This window comes from Poromitra crassiceps (genome assembly GCF_964638095.1).
Source record: "Poromitra crassiceps genome assembly, chromosome: 8".
NCBI lineage: Eukaryota > Metazoa > Chordata > Actinopteri > Beryciformes > Melamphaidae > Poromitra > Poromitra crassiceps.
In genome coordinates, this window is record NC_139629.1 from 4,513,092 (window position 1) to 4,536,059 (window position 22,968).

At 44.1% G+C, this 22,968-nt stretch overlaps 1 protein-coding gene across 1 annotated transcript; it reads right to left on the bottom strand.

Moving 5' to 3' along the window:
• Window positions 1-152: 152 nt before the first annotated feature.
• ifih1 (interferon induced with helicase C domain 1) lies at window positions 153-22,968 on the bottom strand. Its single transcript, XM_083641661.1, has 16 exons — window positions 22,527-22,968; window positions 19,398-19,572; window positions 18,348-18,512; window positions 17,411-17,497; window positions 11,451-11,680; window positions 9,758-9,968; window positions 7,253-7,470; window positions 6,713-6,814; window positions 6,445-6,568; window positions 5,633-5,842; window positions 5,199-5,455; window positions 4,944-5,093; window positions 4,620-4,781; window positions 3,692-3,885; window positions 3,453-3,546; window positions 153-1,525 (listed from the first exon to the last, which is right to left on the bottom strand). Exons 1-16 carry the CDS (start codon window positions 22,953-22,955, stop codon window positions 1,325-1,327), a joined length of 3,009 nt encoding a protein of 1,002 aa, XP_083497787.1. The 5' UTR covers window positions 22,956-22,968; the 3' UTR covers window positions 153-1,324.

The window sequence follows — 22,968 nt, forward strand, 5'->3', positions numbered from 1 at the left end:
CATTGTTTTTGTAGTAAATTCAACATGTAGCCTACAGTATTTTTCTTCATCTGGTCAAGGTGAGAAATTAAAAACTATTGAATATTTGTGTGCCAGATTACACTATAGGGCCAGACCAGTTGTGTGTGAAATTCCACTTTATTATGGATTATTTGACATGAAGGGGGGGGGGGGGGGGGTCATCAAAAGCCAAAAAGACAACTGTAATAGAATAGTCAATTCTCAAACCACTTGCTACCTTTTTTCAAAGTGAAACCCATCCACCACTGATTGTAGTCTACTACTTTATTGTGTGAGGCAGTGCCAGCAGTGGCGTGCACAGACAGACATTTCGGGGGGCAGGTGCTCAAGTGGGGGTGGTGGTGCAGACCACAGAGCTGTGGGAACTAGATTGATTTCTGTATTCATTTTGATCCAGTTCCATTTCTACCAGTCATGCATGTTTTAAGAACATTTCATTATAAGCTACAGAATCACATATCGCATTTGATGCACAGCACAGAACATTTCTGATTTGAGAAGAGAGTCCTTAGACAAACAACAAGTCAACTATTGAAAAATGCTTGAGAGAAAAATGGTTGCACATTGCTAATGCACTTGCAAAAACTGATTTATCATGAAGCCTAAAATATAAGAGATGAAATATGACATGACAATAGGACGAATCAGCGTGGCGCCACAACAACAAATCCCCCAGAAATGCGGAAGCCCGCAGCAGTTAACTAGTATGAGTTGTGCCAAACGTTAATATCTCAAAAACTATACATGACATCGCTTATATTTAGACTTTCTGAGTGAAAGCAGAAGTATCATATATGCATGTCGTGTTTAAGTTGTGTGAACTGTCGCAGTTTTTAAAATGTACACCGCACAGCCGGGGCTAGAGTGAGCACTCAAGGCTGGCTCCATAGGGTCCCATTGCCGTTTTCCCCCCGGAAACGCGGTTTGTTTACCAAAATGCTGCTCGGCTGATCCCTCCTACTGTATATTATCCACAGAACACTTCACCACTCATGTACATATTGTATATATTTACTCGATTTGATTGCACTCGCAACTTTGTGATTGTCTTTAGTTATCTTCCTACTTCTTATCTCTGTACTATATTGATGTGACCGCTACGCTGCATACAGACACTAAGACAAATTCCTCGTATGTAACTTGCATACTGTGGCAATAAAAGTGATTCTGATTCTGATTCTGATATGAGTAAAAAGCAGCTTTGCATTTACAATGTGATTGTTAAATTGTGTAGGCCACACACTCAAGATGATCAAAATCAAAGTTTGCACGATTATTGGTAAAGCTCTGACATTGGTTGAATTTACTCTGTCTCTTCATCGTCTGAGCTCTGCACCACTTGGCTGGCATGTGTAATATAGTCAAAGGCAGAGAACTCGATGTCTGCCAGCTCGCTCCATTTGGTGAAATTGCTATGCTTCTTTCCGCTGTAGTCCACCACGAAGTTCTTCAAATGGAGACAGGGGCACTCGATTCCACGGTAGAACATCATCGAACCCCATTTCTGCAACATAAGACATAAAGTGGGCTGACATAAGTTTGATACATTAATAATAATAATAATAATAATAATAATAATAAACTTTATTTGTATAGCACCTTTCATAACATAAGATGTAGCTCAAAGTGCTTTACAGTAAAAAAACATGTAATAACAAGAACAGTAACGGTAATAGAACAATAATACAAAAATAAAAACAGCAGAAGGCTTCAAATGGTGCTAAATATGGATAAAAACAAGGAATAAAAAGACCATACAAGACCATAAATAAAAAGCAAGCTAAAAATAGAAAGTCAAATTCAGTTGAAAGCAAGGGAGTATAATTCAGATTTAAGGTGCCTCTTAAAACCATCAACAGAAGGTGCTTCTCTAAGGCCATGTTCAGACTAGGAGGCCAAATCTGATTTGTGAACTTTAGTGACCTATTAATGATTCTATCCAGATTGGTTTTATGAGTCCTGATGGTCCTGACGCTCCAAGTCTGATTTGTGTCACTTGTCCCAAACCACATATGGAGGTAGTTTCCAATCTGCTTTCGACTGATGTGACTTCAGTGTGGACGCGCTGATCACCCAAATCAGATTTGAGCGTGTCTTTTGCAGGGGGGCGGGGACTTGAAGAGCAGAGCGCAGACATGCAAACACTGCTAGAAACATTCTATGTTGGCTCATTGGCTCATTGTATCTGGACACACAGATGTGACTTGAACACTTGCCCAAATCAGATTTGGGAAACCAATCAAGATAATGCTGATTAATGACTTTAGCAGCACATCGGATTTGCCTGTAATGTGAACATGGCCTAATATCCGTGGGCAGCCTGTACCAGGCAGTGGGTGCATAAAAGCTGAAGGCTGCTTCATCATACCTTTTACCACTAACTTTTGGAATGTTTAGAAGGCCGGCAGCAGAAGACCTGAGGGAGCGACTTGGCTTATACTCAGACAGGCAGTCACAAAGATAGGAGGGAGCTAAACCGTGTAATGCTTTAAAAACAAGCAAAAGAATTTTAAAATCGATCCTCAACGCTATGGGAAGCCAGTGCAAAGCCGCAAGAACTGGCGAGATAATGATCCCGCATTTTAGTTTGAGTTAAAATCCTAGCTGCTGCATTTTGCACTCGCTGCAGCCTGTCAATGCTTTTTTTTGGGAAGACCAGAAAGAAGAACATTACAGTAGTCAAGACGTGAAAAAACAAAAGCATGTGTCAATTTGTGGCATCTTCAAGAGAGAGGAAGGGTCTAACAGTTAGACCCTGTCTAGGGTCTAACTGGACTGATGGTATGTACATAGAGGAAGGGTCTAACTGGACTGATGGTATGTACATAGAGGAAGGGTCTAACTGGACTAATGGTATGTACATAGAGGAAGGGTCTAACTGGACTGATGGTATGTACATAGAGGAAGGGTCTAACTGGACTGATGGTATGTACATAGAGGAAAGGTCTAACTGGACTAATGGTATGTACATAGAGGAAGGGTCTAACTGGACTGATGGTATGTACATAGAGGAAGGGTCTAACTGGACTGATGGTATGTACATAGAGGAAGGGTCTAACTGGACTGATGGTATGTACATAGAGGAAGGGTCTAACTGGACTGATGGTATGTACATAGAGGAAAGGTCTAACTGGACTAATGGTATGTACATAGAGGAAAGGTCTAACTGGACTAATGGTATGCACATAGAGGAAAGGTCTAACTGGACTAATGGTATGCACATAGAGGAAAGGTCTAACTGGACTGATGGTATGTACATAGAGGAAAGGTCTAACTGGACTAATGGTATGTACATAGAGGAAAGGTCTAACTGGACTGATGGTATGTACATAGAGGAAGGGTCTAACTGGACTGATGGTATGTACATAGAGGAAAGGTCTAACTGGACTGATGGTATGTACATATAGGTCTAGGAAAGCGCCTCCACTTACCCGCCCACAGCCCCTGCATGATATGAAGCCATTGTTCTCGCAGTCCAGAAGCCTCTCTTGGAGCGAACTGTTTTCGGTTCGAATGAAGAGTTCACTGCAAAAGAATGACTTGTTTATGTCTGATTTAATTCCACAGGAATGCGCTAGAAATGCAGAGTAGATTTCAGCATCTGGTTCTCGTTACACAGTATATGCACCAGTAAAGATAGACAACACACTCCAGACACTTTAACTCATACCTAAACTGTGCTGAAAGGTTGACTCTGTGCATCTTTTCAATGATTTCGATGTAGTCACCAGTGCAGACATGTTTGTTGCAGCCTCTGCAGCTGAACTTCACTTCGTTCGGGCTCACATTCTTCATTTCTTTCCTCTTCTTCTGGGTCATTCGCAGCCTCTCCTCCAGTAGAGCCTGCATCTGAAACTCCACGATCTAATGGAGAAGAGCATTCACATGATCTCTCCTCCAGTACAGCCTGCATCTGAACCTCCATGATCTAATGGAGGAGAAGAGCATTCACATGATCTCTCCTCCAGTAGAGCCTGCATCTGAACCTCCATGATCTAATGGAGGAGAAGAGCATTCACATGATCTCTCCTCCAGTACAGCCTGCATCTGAACCTCCATGATCTAATGGAGGAGAAGAGCATTCACATGATCTCTCCTCCAGTACAGCCTGCATCTGAACCTCCATGATCTAATGGAGAAGAGCATTCACATGATCTCTCCTCCAGTACAGCCTGCATCTGAACCTCCATGATCTAATGGAGAAGAGCATTCACATGATCTCTCCTCCAGTACAGCCTGCATCTGAACCTCCATGATCTAATGGAGAAGAGCATTCACATGATCTCTCCTCCAGTACAGCCTGCATCTGAACCTCCATGATCTAATGGAGGAGAAGAGCATTCACATGATCTCTCCTCCAGTGGAGCCTGCATCTGAACCTCCATGATCTAATGGAGGAGAAGAGCATTCACATGATCTCTCCTCCAGTACAGCCTGCATCTGAAACTCCATGATCTAATGGAGGAGAAGAGCATTCACATGATCTTGGCAATGTGGTTTTCAATCCAGCTGGCACCGAGAACATTCAAGTGAAGGCCGTTTAGTCCATTTCTTTGCTCAGGATCATTTGAAAGAATCCAAATGATAAAGGAACATACCCGTTTGTCATATTCTGCTTGTTTCATGCTTTTGATTTTGTCAATGGCTTTGGTCATCATATCCTTGCGATACTCATTGACACTCTCTTTCTCAGCCACTCCAGATCCTTTCACCTGCACCAGAGTGTAACTGCTGTCCGCAGCTCTCCCTCGGCCTTCGGCCTGCAAAGGTTAATGACAAATGTAAATGGTAAGCAAATACCGTAACATTTTTAATACAATATCCTATTAATGACATTACAGTTATGATCGTAGAACATAGGCCACAGTTCCAGATTGGATATACTGTAGACACTCATTTGACCAAGAGCATCACTGACTGACCTGCATCATAGAGATCTCATTGGTCACAAGGCCGTATCGGATAACACAATTGCACTCTGGTATGTCCAAACCTTCCTCCGCCACTGTGGTGGCGATCAGCAAGTTGACATCTCCCTCACGGAATTTGTTCAGAACATCCTTTTGCTCTGCCTAATTAAAACAGTTTTGAATCAAGTAAGTATATTGTGTAAATAGCAGTACCCAATGTGCTCCGATGATGTGTATTCACTGTCGTTTGTGTGGAGGTGCACTCACAGCGGTCATTGGTTTAACGATACTCTGGTCGCCTCCTCCAATGACATGGGCGACTTTCACGCCAACTTCCGCAAACTTGGGGTTTTCCTGAATCCACTGGCTCAACGCGATGGCACTGCGGCGCGTCTTGGTGAAAATGATCCCTCTGGCTCTGTCTCTGCTGGTGAACTCCTGCAGAATGTGGATTCTCAGTTTTGACAGGCTGTTATTTTCAAACTCGGGGCGGTTTGCAAGCGCCTTCAGCTCCTCTTCGTTCTCTGTAGGACGTACGTTTCAAAGAATTAAGCCAAATTGCTTTGTGTCATTTTTTGACGGCATGTAACAGTAGCAATAATCAAGACACAATACATTGTCCCCTGTCCAAATCAATTATGCTTAGATTGTATTGGTGATACTATAATTCATTGGGCCTACTAGTGGCAACACTACAGTACCTTTGAACAAATTGAAGAGGAATCTCTCAGTGTCTGTGACTTGGATGACTTCCTCTGGGGATAGTTTTCTCTTCATCTCCTCCTTATGGTATTCGTCCAGGACGTCAAAAGCATCACGCATGCGTATGGTGTTGCTCAGTTCCAGACCCTCGCTGTACTTTCGAAGGTGTTCAGCACAAACACGCACTTTGCGATCTTCCTCCTTTGCAGCTAAGAGAGAAGAAGATCATTTCTCAGATCAGCAGGCTGCGTTGTTTAACGTAAATGTTTGCGTTCAGTGTTTCCCCTACCATTCTACAGGCCTGGTGGGCCCGCCAGGCCAACGACGCCCACTCCAGGCCAGATTTTTTTATTATTATTATTATATTTTTTACGATTCTTTCCCCTGCTCTCCCCAAAATTTCAATAAACCTTTATGGTATATTATTACAATACAACAATAATGGTGTTGACAGTAATATAAGATGCCAAACCATTCAAAACAATAAGCATTTTGCTTTTAGGAGCATCGTGCCAGCGTGCGGCGCTGTTCCAAAACGTGTCAACGTGTGTTGCCTGGGAAACGCACATCCCATTAATACAACTGTTCGCATCGCATCCCATAATAGTATGATGATACTTGGGATGCCATTGCGAACATAGATGCGGTTAGACAGGTTAGATAAAAGTTTAGCGTCGCCAGCGAGGGCCCCCACCGTTACGGTCGGTGTACGTTTCAAAATCCCTCCAGGCCTGAAAATCTTTCAAGGGGAAAACAGTGGCGTTAGTAGTATCCCAGCAGTTGAGCATGGCATGTTTCAAGTTGTGCTTACCGTTGCGCTCTTTTTGAACCACCCACAGCTCATAGTTCTGGGAGTCGAGGTCACAGGTGGGGTTCAAATCAGCGTGGGCATGAATGGCATTCATGATCTTCTTGATGACATCGCCAAAGGGATCCTGAAAGGGAGAGTGTGCTAGTATGACACATGTATGATTCTTAATTCCATGATTTGGACAGATAGGAAAGGTTCCTGTGGAGGCGTTTGATGATGCCCATATAATATAATATAATAGGCTAGAAGAGAAGTTAGATGATTGTACCTGTGCTCTCTCTTCAGCGGTTGCAATTATTTTGTATGGTTCCTTTTTGAATTCCCCAAGGCTCCTGGTCATGATTTTATAGGCGTCCAAGTTTGCACAAATCTACCAAATGACACAAAAAAAATATGTAGAGTATGAGACTGAATCAAAAGCATCAAAATCATCTCTATCTACGGAGAAGGTCCACTATATGTGCTGAATTGCAGCACGCCCAACAAAGAGTTAAAACCAAAAGTCTGTTTTCAATTTTTTCCTACTGCGGTGAAAGTATGACAGGCGTAGTAAGCTTTATGGCTGGCCAGTGTACGGGGGCCATGTGGAACATTGGAAACAGCTTGGCAGTGGGAGCTGGCTCCTTAGTGAATGTAGGGCAGGGAGGGTGGAGCAGGGCAGGGAGGGTGGGGCAGGAGGCAGGGAGGGCAGGGAGGGTGGGGCAGGACTGCACCCGAGTAAAAGTGCAACTGGAAGTTGAACTGAAGGAATGAGAGTGAGGCATGTGTATACTGTATGGTGGGACAGAAGGCGGACGATAGTCTTTACTCGCAGAATGTGCTCCTCAGCTTTCTCCAGTCTGTTGGCCCCTCCGACGCCCGGAGAGGCCGTCAGCCCCAGTATCTGAGGGATGGCCACTGGTTCCTTCTGCTCCTTCTTCAGCTTAGCATTCTTGTGCTTCTGCTTCAGGTAGCGCATCATTATATGGTTGTAGCAGTCTCCCTTCTTAGTGTGGTGACACTCATCTATCACAATCAGTGTCAGATCTGCAGGGGCAGAAGACAGACAGGGAAAAACACAAGTCATGTACTGTATGTGGTGCCATCTGGGGCTTTGGGTAATTATATGGCTGTTGGTAATACAACTCTTTGTGAAGATATGTACTTCTGCATTACAATCACAGTCACAGGTTGATCCGCATTCTGCTCTCGAGCCTCGCCGGCTCGCTCTCAGTTTATGAATGGGGGGGGGGGGGGGGGGGGGGGTGGAGCCTGGCTGGCTCTCTGTTTATGAATGGGGGGGGGGGGGAGTGGAGGCTGGCTCGCTCTCTGTTTATGAATGGGGGGGGGGGGGGGGGTGGAGCCTGGCTGGCTCTCTGTTTATGAATGGGGGGGGGGGGGGAGTGGAGGCTCGGGCTCGGCGCTTGGAAACAACACTGAGAGGGGGCGTGGCTTTCCTCACTGCTCACAACAATACAACTCACCTCTCTCGCTATATATAGAACTATGGTATCGGCCCCTTTGGAGCTGAAACCCTAGGCTAGCCGCACACAGCCCGGCCGCCGCGCGGCCTCGCCCGCAGCTCAGCTGCTGTGTGGCCTCGCCTGCACTATTGGCATGCGCAGCGCACAATCGCCTGCTCTATTGGCATGTGCGGCGCAGAATTGGCCAACTTCGCATCACTGATGATGACATCACTGTCAGTGATGATGTCACAATGCCTATGACATCACTGATGATGTCACAATGCCTATGACATCATCAGTGCCTATGACATCATCAGTGATGTCATAGGAGATTTGGGTCAATAATAATGATATCACTGATGGGACAAAAATTGAAACAGAGCCAACTTGCTCCCTTTTATATAAAAAGGATTGGCTCCTTGCCAAAGTCACGCCCTCTTCCGGGTCCGGCATGGGGCCTGAGAGATTTCATTTCCCTTTCAATTTCCCAGACGTTTTGTAAAATCCTTATAAAAAGCGTTTTACTTGGTCAAACCAAGCGATTCAGCTATAATCAGAATCACAAGAGACCAAAGAACATTTCACTTGTACCAAAAAAGAAAGAAAGAAAAAAAAGGGCAGAGTTCAATGTTCTATCTATGGTCTCTTCTCTTGTGATTCTGAATATCGTTTGGTCTTTTTAAAAGGGTTTTACAATTTATTTTCCTGTGTCTGAGCCTGTTTGTCTTGTTCGTTTATTGTTTTATAAAAAAAATGTTTTTTTAATAAAATATATAAAACAAAAAAAGGGTTTTACAAAATGTCAATGGAAAAATGAATGGGGAATTCACTTCCTCAGGCCCCATGGGAAAGCTCGCGATGGCCAGACTTTGGCACTCAGACATAGACTATACAGAGGGAAAAAGTGCCATGACTGTGGGGCTAAAATGGGAAGAGCAAGTAGTTCAGAATAATAGAAAACCACACGTGTGTGTGTGTGTGTGTGTGTGTGTGTGTGTGTGTGTGTGTGTGTGTGTGCGTGCGCGTGTGCGTGTGTGTGTGCGCGCACGCATGCGTGTGTCCAGTGGTTTGTTGGCTGTTTACACTGCTGCCGGTCTTGCAGTATAAATATTGTTCAGGGGCATAATTACTTGTATATAAATAGCGACGGTTGATACGACCATAGTCGCCGGAAACATTCCCATAAAAAAAACAGCTTCAAATGTGTATTTTTGCAACAATGTCAGCGAGGTGAAGTCAAAGCATTTACATTTCTAAGTTGAAGCAGAATGATAGAAATGTGTCCCTAGAGGAGCAGAGTGCGGTGCAGTGGAACGGGCTTGCTTGATGTAGGTGATAGATAGAGGCTCTCATGTGAATTGGATCAGCCACACACTGATGGCTTGAACAGACGTGTGGCCTGGAAACTAGCAGATAGGAAAAAAAGCCCTCAGGCGTTTCAACAAACAGCATATGTTCCACTGAGGTGGCTATTCCACCTTGGACTGGTGACTGCCAACAAGAGCGAACAACAGAGCCGGAAGACTTTGACAAGAACCTGTCAGGTATCATCAGGGGAGAGGCGAGGAGTTCTCCTGGTGGCTTCCTCTTCCAGAACCTGTCAATGTCTGCAGTGAAGGCCTGGGTAGCTTTTAACTAAAGGCTTCAAGAAGTCTCGTCAACCAAAGTGGAGATGATGTGACGTCGTTTGATTTCTAATGATCATGAGGTGTTTTTGCGCCAGCGAGCTAATTGAAGCCAAATGTAAAAGGAAAAAGTGATTCACAATCTAACCCATGTATTTATTCCAGGAGACATTGTCATGTGTTGTACTGTGTCCTGTTTACTGCGAGGCAACTCAGAGGGAACACATGTAAGGTCATACATACCACTTAAGTCCACTCCTTCATCTTTTCCACTATTGGACCTCTCCAAGTAGTTCTCGAGAATCTGGGCTGTGCATATGACGACGTCATTTTTCTTGACAATATCTGTGAAGGAGATTTTGAGCTGGGAGTCTCCGCTGACCCTCTCCACTTTATATGTGGGCTCCAGAAATGGAACGAACTCTTTGGAATAATGCTGCTCAACCAGGGGCACCTGCAGGAGACACAGAACATGAGCTTAGCAATGATTTGTGAAATACAACAAATGGAGATATACAGTAACTGGAGATGCATATTGAAAAACAGTCGAGCGTTGACACACGCATAGTACGTTGTAAAGCTCTGAGGATTTGCTGAGATTTGTTTACAGGGCCGCCGCACCCTATACGCAGAGTACGCAGACTGCGTAGGGCATCATGTGACTGAGGGCACCAAAAAAAATATATATATATATATATATATTTATTTATTTTTGTTTGTTTTTAGTGCCCTCAGTCAGGCCACTCACTGAACAGCAGGCCAGGCGCCGCCTACTGGTTTACTAGTGGTTTTATTACTTTATTCAGGGTTAAAGTGGGTGCATCTCATTGTAAAATTGGACTCGGCCCAAATTGGGCTTCAAACGGCCCAAATCTGTCTTCAACCGGCCCAAATCTGGCTTCAACTGGCCCAAATCTGGCTTCAAACGGCCCAAATCGGGCTTCAAACGGCCCAAAACTGGCTTCAAACGGCCCAAATTGGGCTTCACACAGCCCAAATTTTTCGCCGCCGCCCTTCGGACGCCGGCACACACGTCGGCCCGTATCGGCCTGGCCTGCTTGGTATCTAATGCCCGGCCTGAATTATGATCCCAGTCCGCCCCTGTTTGCATGTACAGTTTAACAATCACTTGTTTGCTGACATGTACAGTAATTCTAACAATTGTTTGTTTCCCACATGTAATGAAATGTGAGATACACTAGTATCGTTCATAATTAATGATTTTGCAGTCTTTTGTTTGACAGTTATTGAAAGTTTTGCGGGGGGGGGGGGGGGGGCACCACAAAACAATTACGCTTAGGGCACCCAAATGGCCAGCAGCGGCCCTGTTTGTTTATGATCATAGTAACTGCAATGTTAGGACTCCACTGCAGCACAGATACATATCTGTCGGTTTGTTCTGTTTGTTTGAGGCAGGGTTTCAAATTGGCTGTGTGACAATTTGGAATATTTACACTCTTTGTTCATAGTTGAGGGAGTTTCGGGCGAAACCCTCCCTTCCCTGCAGAGACAACATTACAGTTAAAGTTATTGCTCTTGTGATGAAGTGAGATGAAGAATGCAATCCGACGAGTTTCAAAAACAATACAAACAATTGATCATGGAATAGTTTTAAATTGTTTTAAACTTTTCAACTTGAATGAATGACAATGATTTTCCCAGAGCCGAGTCCATCACATCTGTGCCAAATGGTAACAAAACAGCGGAGAGTTATCTAAACCTTGAGGCATGCAATTTGTGGTGAGTTGACCCACATGTACAAATTGTCTGAAAGCACACATAGCTTTCTCTGGATCTTCAACAGAACACAAGCAGGCCACCGTTAGAACGTATAGTTACTGTATAGCTCAACTGTATACCTTATTATAGGTCATTTATAGGTCAAGTATATACCTGATTATAGGTCATATATAGGTTATAGAGCAACTGTATATACCTTATTCACCAGGACAACTACTTTCCTAGGTTGCCCCTCTTCCTTCCTGTGGTCCAGATGTGTTTTGGTAATATAGACCGCGACTCTGGTTTTACCACTTCCTGTCGGGAGGCATATGATGATGTTTTTTCCCTCCAAGGCGGGTTGAGCAACGTCCATCTGATAATCTCGAAGAACAATGTCAGGTTTTTTTTGGGGGCCTCCAGCGGCTCCTGCCCTGCCATTTCCATCTGTAAAGCAGAGAGCAGACGTTCAGACAAAACTGCTGTCCACATCCACAGCCTGTAATTACAGCCAACGCTGACAACATTCCAAGCCAGGAAAGGAGGCTACGCTTGCTCGGCATCGTTTGCGGTTTTGGTCTTCGAGTGAAACGTATATGTACACAGACTAAATGCATGGAACGTGTGTGACATTTTTTCAAATATAAACACCAGCCACTTAGATGTTAACTATGTGTTTCATTGCTACAGTAAATTACTTACAACAAATCTAACTGCAATGAACACTGTAGTAGTCCATCAAATGACTCCTCAGAAAATCTTTGTAAAACCGATTGTGTTTTAGTGGAACGCCTGTAAAACAGAAAGTCTTATGAACACTGTGCACTATAAATTATGTCACCGAGAGGCACTATTGGACCATTTTTGCTTTGTCCACATAATGTCCAATAGATTTAAAGGTCCCATTCCGTGCAAAAGCTGATTTTACTTGTAAATGCATATATACTGCTGTCATCCCTCCCTGTAATGAGTGGTCACAAGCTCAGAACTGCCACAGTTGGATTTGTCCCTATCCAGCTTCCCCCTGCAGTCTCCTTCAAGCCACACCCCCAAACGCTCTGTTCCCCCAGACGGGTTAATGTTACGTCACGCGGGTCCTTAAACATACTGCGCGCGGTCTCTCTCACACAAGCTACCTGCACCATTTTGTCTATAGCCACAAAAATAACACTTCTAGCTGGAGCGACGCCAACTGTACGTGATCCAGCAACTGCGGAGGTGCATTCGGTAAGTCTAGGCATTTTGAGATGTCCTCTTTAGCGTAGCAACGTTAAGTTAGCGATAGCGTTAGTTGTGGACACAACCCAGCGTGCTGGTCCACAGACGCTAATCTGATTGGCCGCTGGGAGCCTGGGGCGGGCTCTCCCTCAGCGGCCAATGGGAACTGTTAGTTCTGAATATATTATAGAAACAGACCATTCTTGGGACGCAACGAGATGAGGAAGGGACAACTCCGTCACAACAAATGGGGTTGCTATATTTTCGACAAATTAATCCAGAATCATGTTTTATGGACCAGAGACACACGTTTTTAAGAGGTTACAGCTGCACGAATTGGGACCTTTAAGTAAAATGGTATAGAAGTCAATATGGGTAGTTGACAAATACCATACTACAAATATATTGATGGCATCTGACCTATTACAGAAATTAAACTGGGATGATGTAAAAACATGGTTGTGAACTCATATATATTTCTTTATGCAAGCTAACATCTACTTTGGCCCATCACCATTTTCCCCTCATCTTGCTTAGGTGGGAGTGCTGCAAATATGGAAGGCTTCTGTTCTGTTGTCCTACTGAAGCAGTTATGGTCATCTAGCTTTCATCATTCTCATTATAGGCAACGACGTTATTTTGCAATTCATGTTTAGAGTGTGAGTTTACTGAGGGGTAAGTTCATATATCTTGATGATGTGTGCCCAATACCTGTTGTGGCAGTAATTTGTCTTATCTTGTGGTCAAGCGGATAGTGGACAGTATGTCCATAGTGAACAGTATGTCCACTATGGGCAGACTGTAAGCCTAGTAAGTTCAATAGTCTGGTTGGGGCCAGGCTAGCAGGCAGTGACTGCTTTGTTGTGTCTAGTTTGGGGGCAAAACATGACTAAGTCACCAAGTCACATTGTGCTGAGTTCTGGTTTCTACATTTCCCCGAGTAATGAGTTCAAAAGCCCAAAGTGTTGTTTTTTTCAGTGCAGACAGATTTTAAATCTTAAAGTGCTGTCTCAAGTAACTATGAAAGTACTCTTCAGTAATACCAGGCTATGGAGATGATATATACTGTAGTACCAGGCTATGGGGGTGGAGATATAATACCAGGCTATGGGGATGAGAGATACTGTAGTACCAGACTATGGGGGTGGAGATATAATACCAGACTATGGGGATGAGATTTTGGGCTGTATCGTCCCACTGGCCTTGAATTAGCGCTTAGCGCCAGGCGCAGCCCATATTGTGGCTCATTTCCACCACATATAACAGCACAGTACAGCTCTACTCGACCTGGTCTTACTCGGCTCTACTTGATATAGACTCTGTTTCCATAGCAAGTTTACTCGCCTCCCGCCCACACCTGGTCGTCATAGCGACCGCATATCTGCCCTCCGCCCATATCCGAAGTAGACTATAACGTTAAAATTAAATCCATACACAGAACTTTTAAACTGTTTATGAAATACTGGTGCCTCTAAATGACCTACAGTGTACATGGGCAAATGTGACAATCGGCCAGGAGAATGGACATCACTTTGTTGTTAGTCAAACTCACATGCATGCGCTGCGCGAGGGACGGGGGTTGCACTACAGGGAGAAGTGAAGCCTCTACCCCGGCGGCAACTCACCAGGCAAGACCGCGGCTTCACTAAACCCCCGCCTGCGGCCTAGCGGGCCGACGCTGCACACAACTACAAGGGCTTCCTGAGGAGCGGACTTTTTCTCTCTCAAAACAATTGAAAACCACCGCCATGTTAAAGCTGAGTAAGGAGATCGATTTTATTTCACCAGAGCCGAAGGCAGCAACACAAAAGACTGATGGAAATAACATAACAGAAGAGAAGGTAAGCCCCACTAAACTGGTATGCAGCATTGACAGTCAGTAGATACAGTAAACACGATTCTGCCTGACCAATCAGTCGTCTACAGTGTTTTCACGTCACGGTATGGTACCAGGTTCACAGCGCTGGAACTTCAACAGAGCAGGGACCAAAACTAGCACGACTCAACCCCGACTCAACCCGGGCTGTCCACGTTTTTGATCGGTGGAATGAGACAAAAAAGCGAGACGAGCTGGGCGGGGCCGCGCTGATACCAGCGGTGGAAATGGGCCATTTGTGGGCGTGGACTGGCCCAGTCGATATTTTCGTGTCGGCGCTACATGCGGCCTTAAGCATTATAATCACGCCTTTTAAGCGTAGAATTATTCACAACGTGCCCATTGGAGAAGTGCAGTAAACGAATCACAATGTCCCTTTCATGTTCCAATTCCACGGAGCGATCCAGTCCGGTCAGAAAAGCCCGACCAGGCTACAGTATGTGGATGAGATATAATACCAGGCTACCAGGAGATATAGGGCCTGGAAAACAATAGGAAAGTAAACGGTGACCTTTATGGCCGCTTGATCTTTTATGAGCAGGTCTCCAGACTCTAAACATATTAGGGAGGAAATTCAACCATTAGTCAGATTGAAGGCCATGATGGCAGAAGATTGAAGGCCATGATGGCAGAAGATTGAAGGCCATGATGGCAGAAGATTGAAGGCCATGGCAGAAGATTGAAGGCCATGGCAGAAGATTGAAGGCCATGGCAGAAGATTGAAGGCCATGATGGCAGAAGATTGAAGGCCATGATGGCAGAAGATTGAAGGCCATGGCAGAAGATTGAAGGCCATGGCAGAAGATTGAAGGCCATGATGGCAGAAGATTGAAGGCCATGATGGCAGAAGATTGAAGGCCATGATGGCAGAAGATTGAAGGCCATGGCAGAAGATTGAAGGCCATGGCAGAAGATTGAAGGCCATGATGGCAGAAGATTGAAGGCCATGGCAGAAGATTGAAGGCCATGATGGCAGAAGATTGAAGGCCATGGCAGAAGATTGAAGGCCATGGCAGAAGATTGAAGGCCATGGCAGAAGATTGAAGGCCATGATGGCAGAAGATTGAAGGCCATGATGGCAGAAGATTGAAGGCCATGATGGCAGAAGATTGAAGGCCATGGCAGAAGATTGAAGGCCATGGCAGAAGATTGAAGGCCATGGCAGAAGATTGAAGGCCATGGCAGAAGATTGAAGGCCATGATGGCAGAAGATTGAAGGCCATGGCAGAAGATTGAAGGCCATGGCAGAAGATTGAAGGCCATGGCAGAAGATTGAAGGCCATGGCAGAAGATTGAAGGCCATGGCAGAAGATTGAAGGCCATGGCAGAAGATTGAAGGCCATGGCAGAAGATTGAAGGCCATGGCAGAAGATTGAAGGCCATGATGGCAGAAGATTGAAGGCCATGGCAGAAGATTGAAGGCCATGATGGCAGAAGGCAGAAAAAGCCACAGGCTCTGCTTTTCCACTTGGTTCAGTGCACTGAAATTCAACACGTTTCAGCGAAGAGCCGCAAATATGTTAAAATAACACAACGCACATGCAGCTCGTTTTACGGGCCGGCAAACCTACAGCGTCTGTGCTACAGTAATGTGCTCTGTTCAAAGCATACGCTCTGGCTAACCACACGCAGCTTAATGACGTTACTCCAAATAATGTGACAAAGTGGAGCCAGATCTTAAGATAACAAAAGTAACACTAAAGAGAACACGCACGGGCGCGCGTGTGTGTTTGTGTACACACACGCACGCACGCACACACACACACACACACACACACACACACACACACACACACACACACACACACACACACACACACACACACACACACACACACACACACACACACACACACACACACGCACACACAATCAGGACCTGCTCGTATAGGCATCATGCTTCTTTCCTCTGTCCTCCTGGTTTTCCATAATCATTTCCATTGCGTCACCAGCCCACATGTATCTCTAGTCTATTTATGCCAATGCTAATTTCAATTTGCGCATAAAAAACGGAGTGGAAACGCTGCAAAATTCGCAAAAACGTCGAGTGTATTGATAAAAGTAAAATGCGATACGTGCAGTGGAAACAGATGAAATGATATTCCGTTGTGTCTCCATTCCAAAACCACACAGTTTGCCTTGATCACTGCAAAACATGACATGCTGTGTAGCCTCCACACAACAGGGCTACACACGGTAAATAATGCCATGGTAAATACGCAGCACAATACCCATCAGGGTAAACAGAAGAAGAATGAGATATTAACTTGAATGCGACTCATCTTCAAGAATTGAATGAAGAAACAAACACCACGTGTAGTTGTCTAGTAATCTGCCCGGCAGCCCTCATAACGATGCCCTACTCCGTGCATGTGTCACTGCAGTTCAGTACAAAATGTTTAGAAATAACATGGACTGACGTGCAACTTTGACTAAGTTGACATTACTTTTCAATCCACTACCATGCAGGGAGCATGTGTTTGTCATTGAAAGGACGCTCCGTGTGGTTTGTCCACACATGGAACATATTCTTCTCTGGAGTTGAGCTGGAGGAACAACGTTCAAGCTGAAAAACCCAACAGTCCTTTCACTTTCCTGACACTCGATGCCATCTGTTGACCCGAATCACCCATCTGCGTTTTTGATTTCAGTTTGAATTTTAACTACTGTACAAATCCTATTGGGGCATGGCAGCAAAGTGGCAACAGGTCAGAATATTTTACAATATACCTAGATTAATAACATGCTTTTAACACGAACAGTTACAGCATCAGTAAGGCTAAAGGCATATAGATGCAACCACCGTGACAGGTCCCTCACAGGGCCCATCCAGATCCGTGGCAGCAGATAAAACAGAAAGTTAACTTGACCACTTAACCATAACTAAAGCCAATTCAACCTCTTAATAAACCATATACTGTAGGTGTCTTAATACACCATATATATGTCCTTAGTTTCTTTAAAGCAATGTCCCTTATGGTGAGCTGAGCTGGGATCTGGCTGGCCTGGGAGCAGCAATTCAAGGTATGCTACTCCACACTGAGCGAGCAGTGAAAACCCATATGAATTGAACACAATCCCACCTGGCTGTAAGGGATCCAAGCTGTTTGGCTGTTGACTGGGTTCAGCACCTTCTGCGTTGTATTCAGCACCTTCTGCGTTGTATAGGTCTGAAAAGACATCAACCAAGGTATAAAATTCACAGGCAAGGCACTGAAGGCAGACATGACATGATCAAATCAAATCATGGGAAAGCCGCATTCACCCACTATGCTTCTGCTAGCTGGAACAATCTGCCTGAAGATCTGCCCCAACTTTACTTACTTTTAAAAATAGACTAAAGACTTGTATGTTTACCGTCGCTTTTAACTGCTGACAGATAGAAAATGTGTTTTATTCCTCTGTAAGTTTTTAACTATTTTTGCAACTACTCTGTTGTGATGCTTTTAAATGTCTATTTTATCCTCTTCTTTTATTCTCTTATATTCTTGTGTCGACCATCTTATGTGAAGCACTTTGAATTGCCTCTACCTGATTTTATGCAAACCCAATGCTGTGGCAAGTAGGGGCAACAGAAGACGCAAGGTACCAGTAGAGGGTATGTTTGGCGTCCAAACTACAGTATAAAGACAAAGTCTATTTTATCCTCTTTTTTTATTTTCTTATGTCATCCATTTTATGTGAAGCACTTTGAACTGCATCTGTGTGTATGAAATGTGCTATACAAATAAACTTGACTTGACTTGACATGAAATATCTTAACCCTTGTTTACTCCATTGAAAATGACCCTGACGTTGACCTTAAATACTAAAACATCCAAATTCAGTTCTTGTGACTTAATTTGTGCACCGACTCAACTGCGCCATCATCTTGTTTCTTTCATAACTGCAGCTGAATCATTTCATATTTCCTGGGATGCTACCTCACTGCTGTCAACTAGTATGATTGGCTGATTGGCATCTTGACTTTTCTTCTATTTGACTCATGTACAGTAATAGAACAGTGGTGCTCTGTTAGACCTGGGTCTGTTAGACCTGGGTCTGTTAGACCTGGGTCCTGGTCCACAGTCTCCTCTGCCGTGCTGCAGCCCAGCTCTGCAGTAGCAGGGCGCTCTGCTGGTCCCTCCCCTGTGACATCACCTCCTGTAGCGTTATCTGTCATTGGAGGCAAGCCATCATTCTCTTCTGGGACACACACACACACACACACACACACACACACACACACACACACACACACACACACACACACACACACACACACACACACACACAAATAATATGTATATTTCTCTGAAATTTCTCAGTTTTCTCCCCAATTGTACTTGACCAATTCCCCCTGCTGTCCCGATCGTTGCTCCACCCCCTCTGCTAATCTGGGGAGAGCCGTAGACTAGCACCATGCTTCCTCCGATTACAAGTGCACTCGCCAGCCGCTTCTTTTTTCACCTGACAGCGAGGAGTTTCACTGGCAGGACGTAGCGCATGGGAGGATCACGCTATTTCCCCCAGTTCCCCTCCCCCCAAAACAGGCCGACCAGAGAAGGCACTAGTGCAGCGACCAGGACTCATACCCCTCTGACTTCCCACCCGCAGACACGGCCAATTGTGTCTGTAGGAAGGTCTGACCAAGCCGGAAGTACCGCTGCCGGGAATTGAACCCTACACTATCCAGCCGCCCTACACAAATACATATTTAAACCACATTGTGCTGCTTCAATAACTCATTGTTATGGAGGAAATATGAGTATTTTCCTTATATAAATTGGATATGTACAGTGTCAGTGGTGCTTACTTTATTGAAAAGATGACTGCATAATTTCAACTTTGATAGGCCTATTAGTGATCATTCATCCTCATAGTGGCAACATTGGGAAAGATGGAAAAAGGTTACTGTCAGAGCTATAATGTAAAGCTGATGTAGAAGTTTGGACAAAGTCTCTCTGTGTTCTGTAAATCACAGACTAGCAGACTAGACACAGTTATTTGTATGCTCTAAGAACAACATATGAGAATTCCTGAACTTGGTATTCCCCATGTGGGTGTGTGAACTCTACTGAAGTCGGGCACCTTTATTGTCAGAGTCTTGTGTTCCTCCTGTCAGTTCCTGGACCAAGTCTATGTGTTCCGTGTCACGCAGAACCTGGAGGAAAGGGGAGAACCAGCCCGGGCGACATCTCACGATTCTTCCCAGAAGTTCACGAGAGCCAGCAATCGGCCCGTTGTTTGTTGTTGCAGCATTAATCTGGAACATGAACATACAGTAATAACTGGAGTATTATTTTCTTTCAAAGTCTGAGACTGTACTCACACCCCCCCCCTCCCCTTCCACGACAGAGGTTCACAGGGTGGGCGGAGCTAACACAATAGACTCACTCTACAGGTTACTGTAGGTTCACAGGGTGGGCGGAGCTAACACAATAAGACTCACTCTACAGGTTAGTTACTGTAGTGTAGGTTCCCGACAACTCTTGTGTTAAGTAGGATAACAAGCTGCTACTTTATTCTGGTCTCTGCTAGCATTACGGGTGGTTACTATGGTCGAACCAACTGACTAATTTCACATAATGCAATGTTTGGATTTCACCTGCAATGACCACTCATCGCCATAGGTGTCACAGAAAAGAACAAAACTGAAATCTTCAGAGATTATAACTTTAACAAACTAATAATGAATCATGTTTACACCGTATTTATTACCCATTTATAAAGTCTTATAAACATCAGTTGCAAGCATAGAGTGTGGTTGTAGTAGCGAGCCAAATGTTTATCTGTCCTCCTCTGTCCCCCTATGTCCAGAGGGGATTATAAAGTTGCAACTGATATTTATAATAGCCTACTTTGTACATTGTTAATAAATACAGTGTAAACAGTAATTTTCATTTCATTGTTTGATAACAGTAAAATAACAAAAAATATATAAAGTTGATTTAACTATCAATTTACCATGAATTAATTGTTATTAAAAATTGTTACTAAACTATTGTATCTCTGAACTATCTCTTTAACCAAATCACATTCTAGGCTATTCTATGTGAGTGATCTCCTTTTGATAACTAATGTAATAAGTAACCAATGTCATACTTTTTCCACTTCCATTCACTGAGCCTCCCCTAACCTGTTTGGAGCCCCCCTGGGGAGGCGCGCCTCCCACTTGGAAAACCTCTGGATGCTGTGCACAATGCTAGCGTAAGCCTGCCATCTTCTGGCCAATGGCTGCAAAGACTAAGATGGAGTCTGGCCTAGTAGGCTATTTATTATCTGAGTAAAATAACTAACGTTTGGTGTTCCAAAATGACTTGTTGGGACTAAACCTATTCTGTATACACACTAGGGACCATCTGAGACCAGTTGGCATACATGGTATCTTTCTTTCATGACAATCTCAGATGTAGCCTAACTATAAAGTTGTTTATATGAAAAGACTAGTTGTATATTTTGCATAGACTGACAGAGATGCTCACAAGTCATTTTTTGCAAGTCTAAGTCAAGTCTCAAGTCTTTGAGGGGCAAGTCCAAGTCAAGTCTCAAGTTTCTTATGGATGAGCGACGCGTTCTATCATCTGTAACATGTCATCCGGTCTGCTTAGAACACTGCATAGCTAAAACTAAGGAATTCAAAGCATGTACTGTATTATCCTCACTCTTTTATCTATTAGCATACATTATCAGCATTGATTGGATGACATCAGTATAGATTTCATTAATGTTAATGCACCAAAAAAATAAAAAAAATAAAAAATGATTGTTCACAAGTCCCAAAATTCAAGTCCAAGTCAAGTCTCAAGTCTTTGAGGACGAGTCTCAAGTCAAGTCTCAAGTCACTCACTGTGGGTGAGACTTAAGTGCGACTCAAGTCCAAGTCCCAAGTCCAAGTCCCCATCTCTGTAGACTGTACATATAAATATAGCCTACATAAACCACCCAGCGAGCACAAAACGTTTTTTCAACGTTGATTTTTAGTTTAAATCTGGGTGATATTGGGTTTGAACGTCTAAGACCTCATTTCACCCTCTTTTCAACCGGCTAAAATGCGGTTACAACGTCAACGTGTAAAAAAACACAATTTGGTTCATCATATTGTTAAAACATTTGTTGTAGTTTGGAATAGAGACAATATTGATAGTGTGTGAATTGGCATTTGTCCATTTTATTGTGTAACTGAGAGTTGAAATCTCGTCTACACGAAAACTACATTTCAACGCATTTTATGTCACATGGAATATCATAAATATGGGACTATATAGGCTATGTGGTGCCAGCAAAAAGCTTCCAGGACACAACTATGGTTAATAGTTTAGCGCAATACTATAAAATAATGAATTCAGTTCCTGCAGCAACACGCATGCGCAAGTACCGTGCTAGCTATACCGTGACTGACTAGACCAAAGCAAGTCTGCACCGGTCTGCACCAAGTGCGGAACGAGGTGCTCTGGGCAGCTATGTTATTGTATACAAGGCTCTGTGTACCCCCTGAGTCTCTCGTGTTAAATGAAGTTAACCTCTGAAGCCATACAGCCTACAGCCTACAGATGCACACACACACAACATAATTTTAGTCTGTTACATAATATGATAGTCTCGTACGCATCACATAAAATAACTTGCCCTCCCGATCGTTGACAATTGTGTGTAGTCTAAGTTGTGTGCGAGATAGAGTATATATATGCCCGGCTCTCTGTGTAGTATAAGAAAATCTATAGCTCACGACGCAGAGCGCAGTGGCTTGGACGTGGGAGATCGGGGTTCGATTCCCGTGTGCGCTCCTGAATTTTTAATTTAAGATGCTGGTGAAATATGGTCTAAATCTGAACGTTCAATAAACGTCTGCAAATAGTGGGTGAAAAAACTTTCACTTTCAAACCTTCCTTGCACGTTTTTTCAACGTTGACCCTAAACGTTTTTTAAACGTCTTTTCAACCGAAAAATGCTCGCTGGGCAACCATGACGCGTCACAGCAACATCACGTGACGTCTCTGACGAATATTGCAGGAAGCAGCAGTCGAAACAGGTATTGACAAAAAAATACAACTAAGTCTTTTCACATGAACAACTTTATAGTTAACGTTAGTTACTAGACGAAATTAACTTGTTTGGACGAATCTCAGATGTATCGTGAATGATCATATATGGCGCTGATAAACGTCAATGGCTGACTAATCACTCTATTATTACAGTCATTGGTTAAATTCGACTCACAATATCTCTGTCCTCTTGGCTGAGAAGCTCTTGAGCAAAACAGTGCTGGCACACATCAGCAGTCTTCATGGCCAGCAGACTGGGGGAGAGGAGTTCAATCAGGCGGACGCAGTGATCATTATCTGCCTCCACCTGCGGGTTTGGGGGTTTCTCCATATAGTCCGCTGCATGTTGACAGCCTCCATTCGACAACGCGTCCACAAACTCCCTGAACCAGCCGTCATGATGTGGCGTCCTGATCACTGCATCGATCAGGAGATCGGCTGCCTTCAGTTTGCTAATCTTTGCCTCGTTTCTGATCAGCTCCTTCTGGTCACTGTCAATAGAGGGGATAAGATCCACAACCGGCTCGACTAGAATGAGTTTTCGCAACCTTGGTTTAAAGTTTTCAATGAGAGTCACGCTTGCATTATCATCAGATGCTGCCATTGCTAATTAAGCC

Excerpts from the sequence above, each read along its gene's own strand:
- ifih1 (XM_083641661.1), bottom strand. The coding sequence starts at position 22,955 with ATGGCAGCATCTGATGATAATGCAAGCGTGACTCTCATTGAAAACTTT. Across the intron at positions 7,471-9,757 it reads TGAAGGAGTGGACTTAAGTG|ATCTGACACTGATTGTGATA; the intron begins GTATGTATGACC and ends CTGCCCCTGCAG. Across the intron at positions 5,843-6,444 it reads GGTTCAAAAAGAGCGCAACG|CTGCAAAGGAGGAAGATCGC; the intron begins GTAAGCACAACT and ends CTTCTCTCTTAG.